Source organism: Gopherus flavomarginatus, chromosome 3, assembly GCF_025201925.1.
Source record: "Gopherus flavomarginatus isolate rGopFla2 chromosome 3, rGopFla2.mat.asm, whole genome shotgun sequence".
Classification (NCBI taxonomy): domain Eukaryota; kingdom Metazoa; phylum Chordata; order Testudines; family Testudinidae; genus Gopherus; species Gopherus flavomarginatus.
The window spans coordinates 158,685,429-158,704,613 of NC_066619.1; the positions used below are offsets into that span (position 1 = coordinate 158,685,429).

Sequence of the window (19,185 nt, forward strand, 5' to 3'; positions counted from 1 at the left end):
AAGGCCCTGATTGCATGAGAGTTGAAACCATGCTAGAACGTTTCCCTGATCATTGTGCAGAGGAATTTACTTTGAGACCCATGCTAACCAAACCGTGATGGAACTGACCGCTTCTAAAGGTTAAAATCTTCTTGGATTTTAGCTATCTGGGGCAGAGACTGTGTCTTCCCTTGTGTTGCACAATAGGGCCCCAATCCTGATTGGGACTTCTGAGTTCTACTGTAGTAATAAAATAATAAAAATAATATTATAACACAGCTCTCAGGGGGAAAAAGATCCCTATCCTTAGTGATTAGGGAAACTGGATTTTGTTAGGATTATTTGAACCACCACACGACAATGTGTCAGGGTAGGATTTTCAAACAGGCGGAAGAGTTCAGACACCTACCTCTCATTGACTTTCAATGTGAAGTGGGTGTCTGACTCCTTTAGATCTCTTTGAAAATCCCAACCTAATGTATAGATAAAGAGTTAAAATACAGATTGGAAAAGCATTAGTCTAGCAGCTGGACAGGATGGCTTTTCTAATACCACTAATCTCATCTGATTACTTCTAGTTCTACAGGTTGAACAGTATCCATAGAGGCTGTGCTAGTTCGTAAATTTAGCTTAATGCACAAGTTTTTTTCTAGACTCTCATTTTTATTTACATTACTGTAAATACAGCAATGAAAAGTGATATTCCAGAAGTTCCCTTGGTTTGGCCAGAGTGCCAGACCAAAAAATAATAAAATAAAGCCACATGCTACTAGAAGTTCATTCTGGCAAACTGACATCAATTGCTCTTTTTATATTAGTGATAAAGTAAGGAACCTAAAAATATTAAAGAATAAGTTATTTTTTGTTGTCAAGATGTCATTAACTAAGACTAGTCAGTCACTCTGTATTGTTTCAACTCACTAGATAACATGAATTCAGTTTACAGTGCAATTCTTTGCTGAAAACTGGCTCTCTTTCAGACACACTTTTAAGTTTGGAGGTGCCACAGATTGCAAAAATGAGTCAAGTGTTTGTACCAACTTAGTTAAAATTAAAGACAGACAAACTGGAGATTTCAAGGAGGCAACACTGTTCTACTGCAAAAGGTGAAGAATGAAGCATTGAGAAATAAAGGTGATGGCTTGAAAAGCAGGCTCAGAAAAGCATGCCAGATAGGGTGACCAGGTATCCGGTTCTCAACCGGAAACCTGATTGAAAAGTGAACCTGGTGGTTCCGGTCAGGACTGCTGCCTGAGCTGTTGACTGGTTGGTTGGTGGCGCCAGGGCTGGCAGGCTCCCTCTTAGCCTCCATGCCATCTGGTTCTCAGGAAGCAGCCAGCATGTCCCCCTTCCGGCTCCTACATGTAGGGGTCTCTCTCTGCACGCTGCTCCTGCCTGCAAGCACTGCTCCTGCAGCTCCCATTGGCCAGAAGAGCTGCGGGGGCGGTGCTTGCAGAGAGGGGCAAAGCGCGAAGCCACATGCCCACTCTCCCCCTGGGGAGCGTTGGCGTCTTCCGGGAGTGGTGTGGGGCCAGGGTAGGCAGGGAAACCGCCTTAGCCTCGCTGCACCGGCCACAACCGGGAGCTGCCAGAGGTAAGTGCTGCCCAGCACGACGCCACACCCCAACCCCATCCCGGAGCCAGCGCCTCACACCCCCTCCTGCACCCCAAACCCCTGCCCCACCCCTGCCCCTCTTCCCAGAGCCAGCACCCTGTACCCCCTCCTGCCCCAGCCTGGAGCTCCCTCCTGTATCCAAACTCCCTCCTAGAGCTTGAACCCCCACCCCTCCTGCACCCTAACCCCTTGCCCCAGGCTCAGCCCAGAGCCCCCTCCCACACGGCCCCAGCTCAGAGCACGTACTCCCTCCCAAACCCCAACCCCCTCCCCCAGTCCAGTGACAGTGAGTGACAGGGAGGAGGGTGTAGAGGGAGCGGGAGCGGAGCCTCGGGGAAGGGGCAGGGTAGATCCTGGATGGCCCTTAGATTAAAAAAAGTGATCCTGGGCATAAAATGATTGGAGACCACTAGTTTATAGGATAGTAATTGTAATATAGTAGTTATCACAGGGTCATAACTGCATCCTGGGATAATACAGCTTTAACTGAGTTATCAGGAAGCATACTACAGAAAAATGTTATGTCCTCTTACGTGCTCTGTTTTGTTACTGCCATTCCAACTTTCAATCCACATGCCAAATAATATAAGCACCTCAACTTCTGACTCTGTCTCTAATATTTTATATTTCAATATATTCCTCAGTATACATACTTAATACATACACAACTTTCAAGCAGATTTACCTTTTGCCCTAAGTCATCTTTCCTGTACCCCAGAAGTTCAAGGTATTTGCCACGAGAATCTTCTTCAAAATTCACCTTTAAAAAAACCAAAAAACTATTAGTCAAAAGAAGCATGTTTTCATTTTCCCCATTGTAATTTCGACTGATGTGTAACCATGTATTGGAAATCAATGATTAAGCAAAATGTGTTAAAAAGAAAGAACTTAATTGTGGACTCTGAGGACCAGGGCCTCTGAAGATAGCTATGTCTAGTAACTGGACCTCTTCAATTTCCATTCAGTTCTTATTCTGAAAACACAAAAAAAGTCATAACGAATAACAGGGAGTGTATTTTACCTGACCAAATACTAAACCTGAAATCTCTCATTACCTGACCTAGTATAAAGATGTACCAATACTAGGCTAGTGGTTAAATTATGTCAAACTGTCCCCAGAATCTGTAGCTCTTTGCTTCTGCTAGAGCATCTTTTAAAGAGCAGACCCGAAAGCATACCTATTTCAAATATTTCTTGTCCTGCCACCAGTCATCTCTTTTGATCAAGTATATGGATTATTTGATGCCATTTTCAGAATCTAATCTCATTCTACTGTACAAACTAGAAATTGCCTCATTATCTTTACACAGTGTTTTCTGTTTAAAATGTTTTACCATGCACTGAAAACCACTTTTAGTATTGGTTTTAAGAGGCTGGGGAATCCTTTAATATTCAGACACATCTGAAAAACATTACCTTTAAGAAAGACCACACATTCTTCTCAAAATCAGTCTGGGCAGCTTCTATTTTTTTCTGACAGTAGCTGATGAAGCCTTCGGACTGCACAGCTTCTTGCAGCTGATCTGAGCGGTTCAGAAACTCTCTCTCTGTGACAACTTGACTCACATACACGTGGTGCTGCAGCTGCTGCTGCTCAGGTCCTTGTTGATGAGACTTTATATTCTCAAATGTAACTAGCTTCCCTCCAAACTGTAATTTAATAAATAATGTACCAAATATTACAAGGTATTTATACAATGCACACACATTTATACACACACGTTATATATTAGTTACACACACATTTTCTCTCAATTCGTTGCCCCAATCCTGCAAACACTTACACATGTGAGTAGTCTCATTGAACTCATTGTGACTACTAACAGTAGTGAAATTGCTCATTTGCATAAAAGTTTGTAGGATCACAGGCTCAGACTGATAACTCTTAGGAACAGGGACAGTATATTTGCACATCTAACACAATGGGGCTCTAATCTTGACTGGGGCTTCTGATGCTGCTACAATTAATTGTTAAATAATAAAATTACGCATACACATATGGCATGATAAGTGCTACCTGAAAACAATCATAAAAATGTGCAGTGCTACCTTAGACAGCACACAACTGGCAGATTAGAAAGACAGAAATAAAAGTGGCAGAGAAAGAACCAAGATTTGGATAGCAGGAAAAGAAGAAGTAGAAGAAGAAGAAGAAAAATAAGTAACTGATTTGGCTTTAAATGACGTCAGTATAATATAAAGCAAAAAACCCACATACATCCAAATTTCTCAGTTAGCTCATAGAGAACTAGGATGAGCTAATGGGAATCAACATCCCAAAGTACAGTTAGAAGGATATATTAATTGTTTCCAAAACAATATGAATTATACCCTAATGGAGATGTCAAATTTCACTTTAACCTATGAATCAGAGAACATTATGTTGAGACTAGATCAGTATTTTGGCACATATCTATTCTGAGTCAGGGTTCAACACTGAGAGAACAAACACCTAGTACATTCCAGTTATCAGTTAAAAAAACTCTGTAACTTAGAAGTAAGTGAAAAATGAAGTTATAGAACAGATGGCTCTGCTCTCAGTGGAACCTTGCTAAAACTCACTTGGCTAATCTATGACTTTGATATATATATAAAAACAACAAAACCTGGCAGTCTCACTCTTCTTCTCAGCAAAGACTTAACAGCAGAGAGGTCTCATACACTTCAAAGCTGTTACTAAACACAGAGTGTATTTACTATGCAGTGTAGTTCATAATTGAAAACTAAAGTACACATAGCAAAGTAAATTAACTAAGTGTATAGTGATGCAGCACCCATAAAAATTATTTTATAACATATTTATTCACTTGGCTGCCAAATGCAAAACGTAGTACTCCACAGTGGACTTTCCAGTCATTACTGCAAATGAGTGACGCTGTCTTGTAATGCAATATGGCACCCCTTCTACACTGCCTGCAGAGAATATATCAGAAATTTTACCGCAAAGTCAATTTTGCCCACTCAGATGCCTACAAAGGGGCTCTCACTTACTGAAAACGATGCACCCACAGGCCGTCGGACCCATTTGGGGGGCTTCTTTAACGGTAGAACAGTGCTCTGAGGAGTTGTCTGCTGTGGAAGCTGCAACGGAGGGAGGGGCTGCCCCGTGCCAAATGGATCAAGATTCCCAAAGGAGGATGAAAGCTTTAAAGAGAAAGAAATTGATTGCACATTTCCTGCAGTATTCAACGTAAGATACATATTTGTACATGATAATTATTCAACAGTCTAGTGCACTACTTTGGCAGTCAATGCTACCGCCATTTTCAAATACTGTCACATGAAACAAACTATTTTCTTCTCCAACTTCACATTACGTTTTTCAATACCTTGTCTACCTGTTTCTGCCTCAAACCATCTGTGCTCCCTCCCATGATGGAGTAAATGCTGATCCGTCCATCAAAAGAAGCAGCTGAAAGGATAGCGGGGTTTCTGGGACACCACTGAACGTCAAAGCACCATTGGGTATTTGTGGGAAGTTCATACAACACCTGTGCCAAAAGAGTTTGATGAAACAGTATTAACATAATGAACGACACTGTAGACCCTAATGTGTCACTAAAGATCCTGTGTCAGTAGGATGGGTAACCACACTCTGAAACAGGATTATGGTCTCCTGCTTTAAAATCATCTCCATGGGACAAGAGAAAGGAGGGGCTAAAAACTGTGGCTAAAGGCTTTCAAGAGAAGAATGATGGCTCTGTGGTTAAGGTGCTGGAATGCTATTCAGGAGATCTGGCTTCTGTGCCCACCTCTGCCACAGACATCCTGCACAACCCTGGGCTAGTCACTTAGGGTAATTATTTCAAAACCTAAGGGATTCAGGAGCCTAAATCCCATTGAAAATGATTCTATGTTTCTCAGCTGAGAACCGTTGGCTTCCCACTTTGATTCAACAGAGCCATGACCTGCTGCTGATCAGGGCACAGCATACGGCCGATTGCCTTGGAACGAGGGCATGATTGGAAGAATGAGGTATAGCTTAACCTTGGGAGAAGTCTGTTTACTTATGCTGACTTTCACCAATGTTCTATGCACAGTTTTGGGTCTTTTGGCATTATGACAACATCCATAGGAAGGTGTTAGGGCACATTTCAAATAGCCAAAGAAAATGTAGTCATATTTTAAAACTATGTTTCCATGACTCAATGAGTTTCTCTTGTATTATATAGTAACTATGGGAGCCCTCTGTTGGGCGAAAAACTACCTGCTTACTTCCCATAGATTTTAATCAAAGATTCAATCTACTGAATAAAGAATCCACACCGTTTTAAAAAGCTGTTCAGTTAAAAACCTGCAAGGAATGTAATTATTAAAGCTTCTATTAGTTTTCCATGAATACAATCAGATATTAATTCTTACCACTTCTACAGCAAATACAAAATAGTGTCTGGTTGAAAATGCCTTGTAGCGTTAAAAAAAAAAGGGGGGGGGAATATGAATTCCCATCCAACAAAGCTGAAACATGCTTAACTTCAGTTGGACTACGCACCTGCTTAACATTAAGCATGTGCTTAAGTGCTTTGCCAAATCAGAGCCATAAAGATGTAGGTATAAAAACATCTGTATTAGAGTAGGGTACTGCCATTTAAATGGTGGAGTAAGAAATGACACAATCAATACTAATTTGATTTCTCCCCCAAATCAGAGTTCTCATGCGTAGCTTTGAAGGGATGCAGTCAAGACAAAAACCCATGGCCAGGAAGCCCCAACACCTTCAAAACCTCCTTCCTCGGAGTAGGAGCAAAGAAAGCAGGTCCTTTCAAATACCCCACTTCATGGGGCCCAAAGGAGATAGTGAGCAGGTGTTTGGCCTACAAGGCTTTCACATGTGCAAGGAAAAGGGTTCAGGGTTCTCATATGCAGGGCTGAAAGTAGGCTGGTATGGTGTACTGGTAAGAAGCAGCCGCCGGTACTGGCTCATAAAAGGCTGATATTACCATCGCTGCCCCTTTTGTGCCCCCTAAGGCCCACCGACAGTGGGGGGCAAAAGGGGCATCTGCCCTGTGGCCTGGCAGTTTAAAAGGTCCCAGGGCTTCTGGCCACCACTGTTGCTACCGCAGCAGTGGCCAGAGCCCCGGGCCCTTCAAATTGTCGCCAGAGACCCAAGTGGCACTGGGCAGCACGGAAGGGCTGGCTGGGGAGGCTGACCCTCAGGCCCGACCCATCCCCCCCGAGGCCCTGCCCCTTCTGGGGGCCTGGAGCTGAACCCCTGTACCAGTATTTTATCTTACTTTCACCCCGCCCATATAGATCCCAGATTTTTGGCTCATGGTTTCTTTCTTTGGATTGCAAAGAACAGCAGGTATGTCAAAAAACACACTTCAAGGAAACCATGGACAAAAAAAACAAGAGCCCATAGGCAGGTGCACTTCACAAAGCTACTTTCAGCAGAGGCAGATTAAATGGATAAAACTGAACTGACAGTGTCCCTTCAGTGAACCATAAGTGCGAGCAGGGTACAAGTCTTCTTTTGTTCTGGTTTATAATATATATGGCTGACAGTAGCAGCTAACACTTCCAGGTTTTAAAGAGGTCACCTTTGTATATGACTGACCCATTTTTTCTCAGTTGGGTTGTGTACACAAAATGTTTGGGGTCAAAGAACACAGCTTTGGTATGAAGGGCACAGTGTAAAACAAATATGAACTACTTTTTAAAAAATATTTTGCTCACAACACTGTATCATCTATGCACAAAGTCAATATGTTCTCCACTACTCTCCACAACAAATGTAATGCAAAGAATCTTTCTCTGTTTATGACCTTTAAAAGTGGTTTGCATACAATACCTCCCCTGTATTAGGATTAGAGCAGAGAATCTTAGCATCCTTTCCACAGCTGAGTAACAGCTCAGAATCTGCCATACTCCAAGCAATGGTCAAAATACCCCTGTGTGAAAAGCCATAGTAAGAAAATATTAATATAAATGCATGATGATTAATGAGGCACCCTCATTAGCACACATCTAGATTACCTGGCCACTTCATCTTTAAATGCCAAGTCTCCTGCCACCCCAAATTATGTTGAGAGAGTAGAGAAGGTGCTGCTAACATTTGTTTTATTGAAATAGATTTTTTCCACTTTCTGCACAAGGAGGCATGACAGTATAGCCACAGGCTAAGGGCACAATCCAGAAAGGTACCTGAAAGCCAAATACTATATCCATTGATAAAAGCAAGGATATCAAAGGTAGATTGTGTAATAAAATGTCACACTAATACCTGAGTCGGAAAATTGCAGGATAAGAACTGTGACTAATACTTGTGGCAATCTTCTTTTTAGTACCAAAGGGTCAACATTAGCACAGTCAACATCTGCATTTTCTGAGAGTGCTTGCAACACAGTTTTTTGCTGCCCTCCATCCTTGAAAGCAGTAAACTCCTGTCCACCATTTTCACACCACTGTACACCAGGTCAGCCAAAGGTTTAGGGGAGAGTTAGTGAAAAGATTCATTAGAATACACCCCAAATTTCAGCAACTCATTTTGGATTAGAAAGCGCATAGGAGAGTTTGTATGGGTGCATAAAAGCAGCAAAGAATCCTGTGGCACCTTATAGACTAACAGACGTTTTGGAGCATGAGCTTTCATGGATGAATACCCACTTCGTCAGATGCATGACATTCACCCACAAAAGCTCATGCTCCAAAACGTCTGTTAGTCTATAAGGTGCCACAGGATTCTTTGCTGCTTTTACAGATCCAGACTAACACAGCTACACCTCTGTATGGGTGTGGGATCTTTAGATTACCCAACCCCTCATGCAGAAGTAGAGCACAGCTGCTGCTTATTTTGCACCTTTGCAATCGGTTTACATACATTTATGTTTGAGACTTTCTTCTCAAAGGAAACAGCTAGAAATGTACTTTTTAAAATTAAAGCTGGGATCCTCCTTCACAGTTCTAGCTCCTTAAAACCAGCGTGGCCCATTGGCACAGATTTGCTGTATCACTAAAAGTCCAGATTAAGGATTACAGTAGCTGCTAAAGCATCTGCCTTGGAGCTTAAAATTGGGATGGCATTAATACCAACTGATAGAGAGTTGTGTACAAACCAAGATTAGAACGGGGAAAATGGCTAAACAATAAACAAAACTCCAGATTTACAGTCGACATAAATACCTTGTATGGTTTTCCAAAACACGAAGAGGAGAAGAAGCAAACCTAAGATCCCACATCTGAATTACAGGCAACCTGTCATCTTCAGAAGCCAGGACCATCTGTGTAGCCACATCAGGGTGCCAAGCCAAGTCTGAACAGTGCATCTGATAGAGAAAGTAGTGTTAGACCACAGGATAATTAAGCAGAGCTATAAAAAAAAGGAACCCTCTAAAACAGAAGCATGGAGAATGCTGGCTGGAGCGTGGCCCTGTTTATTCCCATTTTGACACTGTATTCTTCTGTAACTAGACCAGTGGCTCTCAACCTTTGCAGAGTACTGTATCCCTTTCAAGAGTCTGATTTGTCTTGCATACCCCCAAGCTTCACCTCACTTAAAAACTACTTGCTTACAAAATCAGACACAAAAATACAGAAGTGTTTCAGCATGTTATTACTGAAAAATTACTCTCTCATTTTACCATATAATTATAAAATAAATCAATTGGAATATAAATTACATGTCAGTGTACAGTATATAGAACAGTATAAACAAGTCATTGTCTATATGAAATTGTAGTTTGTACTGTCTTCGCTAGTGGTTTTTATGTAGCCTGTTGTAAAACTAGGCAAATATCTAGATGAGTTGATGTACTTCTGCGTACCCTCACAGGCACACAGTCTAGTTTAGTGGTTCTTAACCAGGAGTATCAGCCAGGTTACACCATGATTAGATCAAAATTCTCTCCTCTTTTTCAAAGCAAAGAACTGACAAATGGAGTAAGCCCCCAACCCAGCTCCCAGAATGTTGATTTAATAACATCGGGAATGCTACTTGAGTTTAGGGTTTCAAAGGCTAGCTCAAAAGGACACTTGTGGTTTGTGTCCAAAACATATGTTTTAATACAACAAATACAGCAAAACCCTTACATAAATATTTTAATGAAATTAAAAATATATAGATTTTAATGAAAACCACTTGTTAGCATGCAACTAGTCCCTTGCAAACACTACAGCATTGTGCTGGAGTCCAAAGGTGAAACAAGCTATGCTGAGAAACTGGCAAAACACAGATTGTGAAAAGTAAATTAGATGAAGATTGGAGGTCTAAGATGTTATTAGTAACTCATATAAGCAACAACTTGTTTGTTAAGTATATTTTTAAACTGCTAGTTCCTCTTAAAAGTTTTAGAGGCTTTAAATCATTTATCAATATAAATATTTGCAATCACTCATTAATAATTTCCTTTAATAAATTTGTTCATAAATGTAAGATGCCTAACTATAAACACGAACAATTATTTAACCAGAAACTACAACTGTGACCGGTATGACCGAAGAAGAGCCCTGTGGTGCTAGAAAGCTTGTCTCTCTCACCAACAGGAATTGGTCCAATGAAAGATATTACCTCATCCCTCATCCCCTTGTTTTTCCTCATACCCTGGAACCAACATGGCTACAAAAACGCTGCAAACAACAAGGGGATAGTCAGCCTTATGTGGAATATTCACTTGTGCTACTGAGAGACATCCCAAGCATTAGGGTGAGCCTGGAAGGAATTCTGTTTCGGGGAGCTCTCCATGGGACAAAGAGGATGTTCCCATTTCTACAACCCCAATATCATGCGCGTTCCACAGTAAGGCAGCCTGATCTCCTGTCCAGTGCACCAGGGATGTGGACCATTGCCTCTGGAGTGTCTTGCCAGGGAGCAGTCCCAGCACCTGTGCCTGGCTACTGTACAGAAGAGTAAGGGAGTTGGAGTTCTTTGCACTCTCCATCTGAGCTGCAAGGCACAACGTCAACCTCAAGGAGTAGCTTCACTAGGGAAGTAAAACTATTTAAACCTATTCGTAAATGCATCAGCTGCTTTATTCTCTCTCAGACACACACTGTTCCAGATGACAGCACTTCAGACTATTTTAATAAAATCTTCCCACTGCAGCCATGAATGGGTCAATACTGAATTTATAACCAGTCTGACTTCTCACTGCTGAGTAATACATAATGTCCCCTTCTCTTGCCTGAACCCCAAACTCCATACCAAATTCCTTCCCTGCCAAATATTAATTGAATCATTTGCAAAAAAATAATTATTTAAAATAATAATCTATTTTTGGCATAAAATTATAGCCCTTTAAAAATTAACAAATCCTACAGCAGGCAGTATAAAATAGGGACATGTTCCTGTGTCACTTAAGAGTCTAATGAGAATCTGTGCAGTCACTTGTCTTACTATGGCAAGGATAAATCTAATAGTTAATCATTCATGATTATTAATACAGGCTCTTGATAGTTTAACATCATAAATTACCCGGTTGCTGTGGTCGCTGACTTTGATGATAGGCTCATTCTTCCTCAGATCCCACACGGTAGCACGACCACTAGGACTCGCAGACGCCAAGATGTGCTGGACTTGCCTGTTCCATGCAATGCAGCTGATGTCTTCTGGAGGCTATTGCAAACAAAATATGTCCCAACAATCTCTTTTTTCCAACAGAGAGCTCAATTTTTGTGATTAGATAAGTTGGCTAAAAGAACAAGTTTTCAAAGCTAATCTTCATAGCCCACGTGTTCATTTTACCTTCCTGAATAAATAAAATTGACACTAGGAAATTTTAAAACCCACGCATTTAAATATACAGTAGCTTTGTCTATGGGCTGGCTATCTCCACCCCTGCTTCCTTTCTGCCTATGATAAATTTGCCAGCTATGGAGGAAGAAGGAGCAAGTTTGTTGTCTCCAAGAGCTTAATAGTTACATGCAAAAAAAGTATTTAAAAATTGGACTTGTGCCCTTCATTGGTCTTTTGTGATGTATAGAAAAATGAAAAGTGGTGGTTTTTTTTGTTTTTTGTTTGGAGGGGCAAGTTTTTTTCTGCTTACTTTTTTTTTACCTTATCGAGGGAGGGATAGCTCAGTGGCTTGAGCATTGGCCTGCTAAACCCAGGGTTGTGAGTTCAATCCTTCAGGGGCCATTTAGGAATCAGGGGCAAAAATCTGTCTGGGGACTGGTCCTGATTTGAGCAGGGGGTTGGCCTAGATGACCTCCTGAGGTCCCTTCCAACCCTGATATTCTATGATTAGAGTCTGGTCTTCCCTGATTACGTTAGAAATTCCTTGCGTGTCTCATAGTATCTACATTACAAGCTCTCACACCTTAACTCAAAGGGCATGGATCTTTAACATGTCTCCAAAATGTTCATTAGTCATTGGACTAATCTGATAACCTTACTGGGAGATCTGGGTGTGCAAAAGAATTAAGAACTAGACATAAACTACACTACCGCCACAATTAACATCATTATAAACAGAGTCATTGTTGGTTACTTGAAATGCAATTTAAGTCTCCAGTAAATTCAGATTCAATTTTCACAAAGGTGGTGTTCATTACAACCTGTCTGTATTGTTTTATAAAGGTTGAAGCTATTAATGGATCACATTCAAAACAAAACAGAGAAATCTCCACTTTTAGCCTTAACAGTCAATAAATTTACTATCAGAAAAGCACACATACACTGGGGGTTATTTTATTGTTTGGGAGCAAAATATATACAATATATGTACTGTCAGAACATACTTGTACATAATTATTTTAAGGAATGTATCTCACAACAACAGATGTTTTTCGAGGGCTTAACTACATTCAAGGTATTATTTGCAATATTTAAATTAAGTTTTTGAAACCAGAGACTGGTGCTTAGAACTGCTACAATACTGTATGAAATTTCAAATAAATTAAATAATCTGCATATTTTTCAGAGTTCTTTAAATCATTTGACAAACATAACTCCAGTACCTGGGTCTTAGCTCCTGGTGTCATTGGTGTGGCAAAGTTGTTCAAGTCCCAGATATAGATTTCAGACTCATTAGCACCTGATGCTACAAGGTTTGTCTGTAATAGAAAGATGCCAATAGACATTTAGAGTATTTCTGGCATCAGCCTTCACCTTCCCAAACGCTGTGGACCCAATCCATGGAGCTGTGCCAATTGACATTAGCTCAGAACGTAGCCCTTGTCACAACAAGAGCACTTCATAGAGGTACAAGAATCTTTAATGTTTCTAATACTATTTATTAGCCAAGACCCATATACTCTGCTGCAAGTTGAACCTCAATTCCCAGGGCAGTGTTCTTGATTTCTGCAGTACTCATATGCAGAAAATGGACACAAAGAATGGGGTTGCACAAAATGACTCCATTGTACTAATGCCCCAAACCTGTAAACAATTAAACTTGTGCTTACCTCTATTTGTGTTACTAATCCCACTGACTTCAATGGGATCTCAAATGTGACTAAAGTCAAACACATGAGTAAGCATTCACAAGATCAAGGCCTATAAGTACATTTCCTAGATTAAGAGAAGCATTTGAAGCAGTTTTTCAGGTGGAAGAGGAATGCCAAGATAATAGCAATGGGATCTGAGGAGAATGAACTAGAGGGAAAACAACTATTATATCAATGCATTTTGCTCATACTCTAATGCTGGTTGCAAAACAAGATCCAACGTCATAATAAACAAGGACAGAAACCATACAATTTAAACACAGTTCACTGAACTAACCACTGCCTTAGTAAAAACATGTGCCAAAAGAAAAAATGCTACTTAGTAAATCAAAACAAACTGTGTTCTCAGAGAACAGTCATGAATGAGAAAAGATGCTATATCTTGAGGAGGTAAATCCTCATTAGTGATGGAATTAAATTAGCTCTGTGATTACGTCCTTACTACTTTTAAGAATTGAGTCAAGCCAACGAGTTTTAGGCCCCAATATTTTATCTTTATTTTGGAACAACATACAAAAATGGAAGAGTTACAAAACCTAAAAACTAATATTTAGTTGTTATTTTTTAAATTTCAGTGAAAACAGTTTTTGGAAGGAATTTCATCATCTGTCTGCAATCATGACAACACTGAGTAGTGCATGAGAACTGAAAAGTGAACCTGAATAGAAAACAAATAAAAAACAATTTTATTTCAATGTCTAAACAGAAAGATACACAAAGTAAATAGCCTAAATGGTGAAAAGCAGATCACACTTTTAAAATTATTTCAGGTCAAATAATGATTAGTATCAAAGATTGTTTTCTTTTTTAAAATATGCAAAATTATATATACAACTTTCCCCAAAAAAATTACAAGAGAAGAACATTTCCTATAGCATTTTATTAATCCATGTTACTAATCCATGAGTGTATACTGAAGAAAAAAAATCTAACCTGGAAAATATTCACGTCCAAAGCTCTTACTGGCCCAGTGTGCTTGTCTTTCTGTGCAATTATAACTTCACCCTCTCCAGCTATAATTTTAGATGGATCATACAGAATAATATTTCCATTTTCACCACCTGCAATTAGAACTCCAGAAAGACTACCATCTGAAGCCATTGTATAAGGTCCCCATATCAATTTATGGTACCTACAAGATAAAAAATAAACAATATAAGAAAACCCACTGCCATATCATTGTAAGTGTCAGAACATCATAATGTTTTCCCTGATTAAAAAACACTAACACTTTATGGGAGGAAGTGCGGGCTGGTGGTAAGATCAAAGGCACGATGAGACTGAGAACTGCTAGGTTCTATTCCTGGCTCTCCCAATCTGTCAAAAGTGTGACAGTGGACAGGTCACAACCTATATGTGCCTCAGTTCAAGGCTCTAAAGTCAGAATACTTACTTACCTCATAGGATTTTTTGAGATAATGTTTGCAAAGGACCAAGAGATGATCCCTGAATGAGAATTATACGCATAGCCAACTACAAGCGACCACATAAATCTCTGATATTGGTGTATACAGCTTGGTGAATCTGTAAGTATCCAAATTTCCTTTTTTTAAACAAATTGGTTTTATAACAGAACAATATTTCTGTATGTTCAGCCATGCAGAGTACATTTCTTCCGCATAATGACCCACACCCTCTTGTGGCATTGCTCTTACACAGTGGCCTTAACGCATTTGGAAAGCAAACTAACAAGTTTCTACAAAAAAAACAAACCAAACCCAAGAGGTAGGGCTTTTAAAAAAAATTACATCAGCACTAACAGTGCCACCATTAATCAGTATTATATGCTGAATGCTCCAAGTAGCAAGAGGAGTATATGCAGCACAACTAACTTAAATTTTCTCTCTCTAACCTGGTGTTGAGCAGTTCCCAGTAATTACCTATATTAAGATAGTAACCGATACAGGGCCCCGTCTTGTTAGATACTGTACAAGGAAGACATTGTTTCTGTTTTGTACAAATTACAATTTAATTAATTTATAATTTCTAAAAGTTCAGGAAACTGTGTTTGGTGTAAATCTTTGGAAGACAGTCTCAGACTTGTGCATCATTATTTAAAAATGGACTGTAGAGAATGTAATGGAATTAACTTCCACCTACATAATGAGGTGATGTAAAACATGATCATCATCCCTCAGTGGATTTAGATGTTTATATATCTCAGTGTAGCCAAGCTACAATACACTGTCTTTCGGACATACATATCTTTGATAAGAAGACATTAGTGCTGACACTACAGCTTATTCACTGATGAACACTAACAATCTGTAAGTGCTGCACACATCTCCACAGAGTACTATGGGTCAGTGGAAGGACTAATGTTTGCGCTGACATTGTATCTGGTATGAAAGATTAATGGACCTAATCCAGTGTCAATGGAAAGTTTTCAGATCCTTCTCTATCTCCAAGAAGAGCATCTCACGTTTTCATTGACATTGTTATGGCCAATGCACGAGGAACAGAAGCCACTACAATGTTACTGCAAGTGCCACTAAGATGTCAATTGGATGGCTTTTTGGATTTTTAATGCTAATTATATATGTTATAGCTAAATACCCAGCATGAAGAAAGAATTAATATGGGTCTAAATGAAGCAAAACAACCAGGAACGTTTTTACCCAATAGCTAGGTGTAAGTATTGAACTACATATGGAATGCAAAAATAAAACACGGAGGTACTTCAAATGAGTCCCCCACAATACCTAAACACAATAGGATGACACAACATGTGGAAGCTATAACTGCCTTTTCCTATTTTTAAGAGCACACTTAACACTTTCCCTCTGCTCTCTGGAAATTCTTCAGGGCTCTGACCGTTGTCTTCCTTTATATCAAAAACAGAACAAATCATATCAAACCAACCTAATATCCTTCTTTGACAGGGTAACAAGCCTTGTGGATTGGGGGAAGAAGTAGATGTGATATAGCTCAGCTTTAGTGAGGCTTTTGATACTGTCTCACATGTCTCATAAACAAACTAGAAAAATACAGACAAACCTGCTACAAAGTGGGTGCACAACTGGCGGGAAAATGGTACTCAGAGAGTAGTTATCTGTGGTTCACAATCAACCTGGAAGTGTATATTGTGTGGGGTCCTGCAAGGATGTGTCCTGGGTCTAGTCCTAGTCAATATCTTTATACATGATTTAGATAATGGCATAGAGAGTACACTAAAGATCATGCAAATCTTGGATTGGATTAGTCAGTCACATAAGACATTGCAAACCATCTACATCATAGGCTGCAATTCCCACTGTCTCTCGAAGATGAAAGGATGCTTGCAAAAAAGAGCACACACAAATTTTGTGGACAATACCAAGCTAGGAGGGGTTGCAAGCACTCCAGAGGTCAGCACTAGAATTATGCACAATGATCTTGACAAACTGGAAAAATGGTCTGAATTACATAAGATGAAATTCAATAAGGACAAATGCAAAGTATCACACTTAGGAAGGAATGACCAACTGCACAAATGAAAAATGGGAAATGACTGTCTAGGAAGGAGAACTGAAGAAAAGGATTGCGGGTAGTAGTGGATCACAATTTAAGTATGAGTCAACAATATAATACTGTTGAAAAAGATGTAAATATAATTCTGGGATGTATTAGCAGGAACACCGTAAGCAAGACATGAGAAGTAATTATTCCACTCTACTCAGAACTGATAAGGCCTCAACTGGAGTATTGTGTCCAGTTCTCGGTGCCACACTTTGGGAAACGTGAACAAATTGGAGCCAGTCCAGAGATCAACAAAAAAAAGTATAGGAAACATGACCTATGAGGAAAGATGGAAAAAAAATCGGTTTGTTTAGTCTGGAGAAGAGAAAGCTGGGGGGGGAGGGATGATGTGATAATCTTCAAATATGTAAAGTGTTGTTATAAAGAGGAGAGTGATAAATTCTTCCTCTTAACCACTGAGGACAGGACAAGTAGTAATGAACTAAAATTGCAGCAAAGAAGATTTAAGCTAGACATCAGAAAAAAAACTTTCTAACTATAAGGGTAGTTAAGCACCAGAACAAGTTACTGAAAGAGACTGTGGAATCTCCATCATTGGGAGTTTTTAAGAACAGGCTAGACAAACACCTGTTAGGTCCAGATAATACTTAGTCCTGCCATGAGTGCAGGAGACTGGACTAGATGATCTATCAAGTTCCTTTCCAGTTCCACATTTTTATGACTATCACCCAACAGATAACAGCCCAAGATATTTGTGACAGAACAGGAACTGAAACCAGGTCTCCAGAATCCAAGTCTACAACTTTAACCACAAGCCCATCCTTCTTACCTTTCCCAATAAGACTGACACAGGGCTAAAGATTCATACACAGTCCTTGAAGCCCATATCATGGACTGAAGTTGCCACCAAAAATGCATTTTTATAAAGCAGTCCATGAATTCGGAAACCCAATTCATACCTGTGCGAGGAGGAGAAAGTTGCACAGGATTTCATATCCAACGAAGGATCAGACAAGTCCAGTTCAAATATTTCCAGAGAAGCATTGGTACTGAAAGTTGCATCCAACTGTTGAGCAGATGTACCTACACAGAAAAATACTATTGTATCAGAATGACATAATACAAAACATGGAATTTCAAATTACCAAAGCATCAAATCATACAAAGGAAATAAAATCTTCAGTGTCTCAGAGGTACACGGAACACAAAACATTACACATTTTTCAAAAAGGGAGCTGAAAGTAGTTTCAGATATTTCCCCTGCCCCTAAATTCCCTTCCTGGTTTTACAACCAAAATTTCCCATTAAAATAAAATTGGAAAAAAAAAAAAGTGTGTGATTTTTCCTCTCTCCTGCTGCTGTGTAAAAATCCCATACAAATAAAAGAAGAAACTCAGAAATTGACTGAAAGGCAATAGTCCTGGCAGCCAAAACTACTGAAAAACTGCAAGCCATTGGTAAAGACTGGGTCATGAAATCCTATGATTTAGGAGAGAGAAGCCTTGAAATTAAGTTACCAACGCTGCTGTACACTTAGGGTAAACATGCACATTTACAAGCAATATGTGAGCTGGGGTTTTGATTTCTAACGAAAGCTGATACTCCAGAGGTTGAAAAGTGATTTCAAGTGGGCACTGCATTGCATTCTCAATTACTATTTCAGCCTTCAGGACATTAATTTTTATTATAAAATACAAATATAGTGAGTATATTATAATCTACACCATACGCATACAAAGCCCCATGGGTAGGGACCATACCCTTCAATAAGTTACCTGTAGCCAGGTAAATGGGATGTTGTTGGGCAGGGCTCCATGCCTGCATAGCAGTACGATCAATCTCCTTTAACTTCATCCTGCTAAAAGAAGATAACTTTTGTAATACAGAAAATCTGGAGGAAATGGCACCAGTACAACAGAGGGGAGATGGGCTGTACATGGAACTGTGGGAATGATGTGGCGTTTGTAGGGAGGAGGGCAATGGGGAAATATTATTGAAGTTTACAGGAAATTAATACTTGCTAAACATGTTGACTAAAACTAAATAAACCTGGGGAACACAGCAACTGTTGTGAGATTCTGTTCTTAGACCAAATGCCTTTGATAATAAGAGTTTACATGATATAACTTGATATCTTCCAGAAGCTATTACATTTAAATTAAAATACTGTCCATGTTTCTAAATGTCCAAACTGACATTCATAAACTACCATCAGAACTGAAACTACTGAAACTTACCACAAAAAGTCACTACTGAAAACAACCACATTGGTTTCTAAAACCATGTCAAAGAATTTCCTAATCCTGTTCCTTAGTGATATTTTAGGGACATAGTTAACTTGCATTCTAGCAATCTCAAGAAATTAATGTAAAGGAGTTTCAGGTTCATTACCTATCCTTGAGTCTGTCTGTCAATTTTTGTGGTCTTACAACATTTTCCTATTTTTAAACATTGTGCAAAACCCACACAAACAAACAATCCCGACTGATTATACAGAGAAAACAATGAAATTGACTCTATACAAAAGCTTATCAAATGTACAAAGCAGGCAAGCAAGCAAAAAAGATAAAAATATGCTTTTTCTAGTCTCTTTAAATTCTAGTAACTTTAGGTCTTACTTCCAACAATAGTAAGTACAAAGAAATTTAAAAGTATCCCTTTAGGTATGGCCCTCTTCCCAAAACAGGCTGAGGAAGCATGTGTATATAAAAAGATAAGTAACACGAAATACTCATTTCAGACATTAACAG

At 39.5% G+C, this 19,185-nt stretch overlaps 1 protein-coding gene across 18 annotated transcripts in view; it reads right to left on the bottom strand.

The window, feature by feature from the left end:
* The window catches only part of SEC31A (SEC31 homolog A, COPII coat complex component), a 68,946-nt gene that overhangs the window by 44,458 nt on the left and 5,303 nt on the right, over positions 1 to 19,185 (bottom strand). For 17 of the 18 annotated variants that reach the window (XM_050945104.1, XM_050945119.1, XM_050945115.1 and 14 more), the window contains exons 2-12: positions 18,211 to 18,293; positions 17,395 to 17,518; positions 13,910 to 14,108; positions 12,488 to 12,583; positions 11,004 to 11,144; positions 8,717 to 8,859; positions 7,386 to 7,485; positions 4,924 to 5,085; positions 4,586 to 4,738; positions 3,011 to 3,244; positions 2,280 to 2,354 (exon numbers count right to left, since the gene is read on the bottom strand). In XM_050945104.1, coding sequence (XP_050801061.1) covers positions 2,280 to 2,354; positions 3,011 to 3,244; positions 4,586 to 4,738; positions 4,924 to 5,085; positions 7,386 to 7,485; positions 8,717 to 8,859; positions 11,004 to 11,144; positions 12,488 to 12,583; positions 13,910 to 14,108; positions 17,395 to 17,518; positions 18,211 to 18,289 — 1,506 coding nt within the window. In that variant the 5' untranslated portion in view covers positions 18,290 to 18,293. The remainder of the gene's footprint in view (positions 1 to 2,279; positions 2,355 to 3,010; positions 3,245 to 4,585; positions 4,739 to 4,923; positions 5,086 to 7,385; positions 7,486 to 8,716; positions 8,860 to 11,003; positions 11,145 to 12,487; positions 12,584 to 13,909; positions 14,109 to 17,394; positions 17,519 to 18,210; positions 18,294 to 19,185) is intronic. The other variant, XM_050945103.1, reaches the window with a different exon arrangement.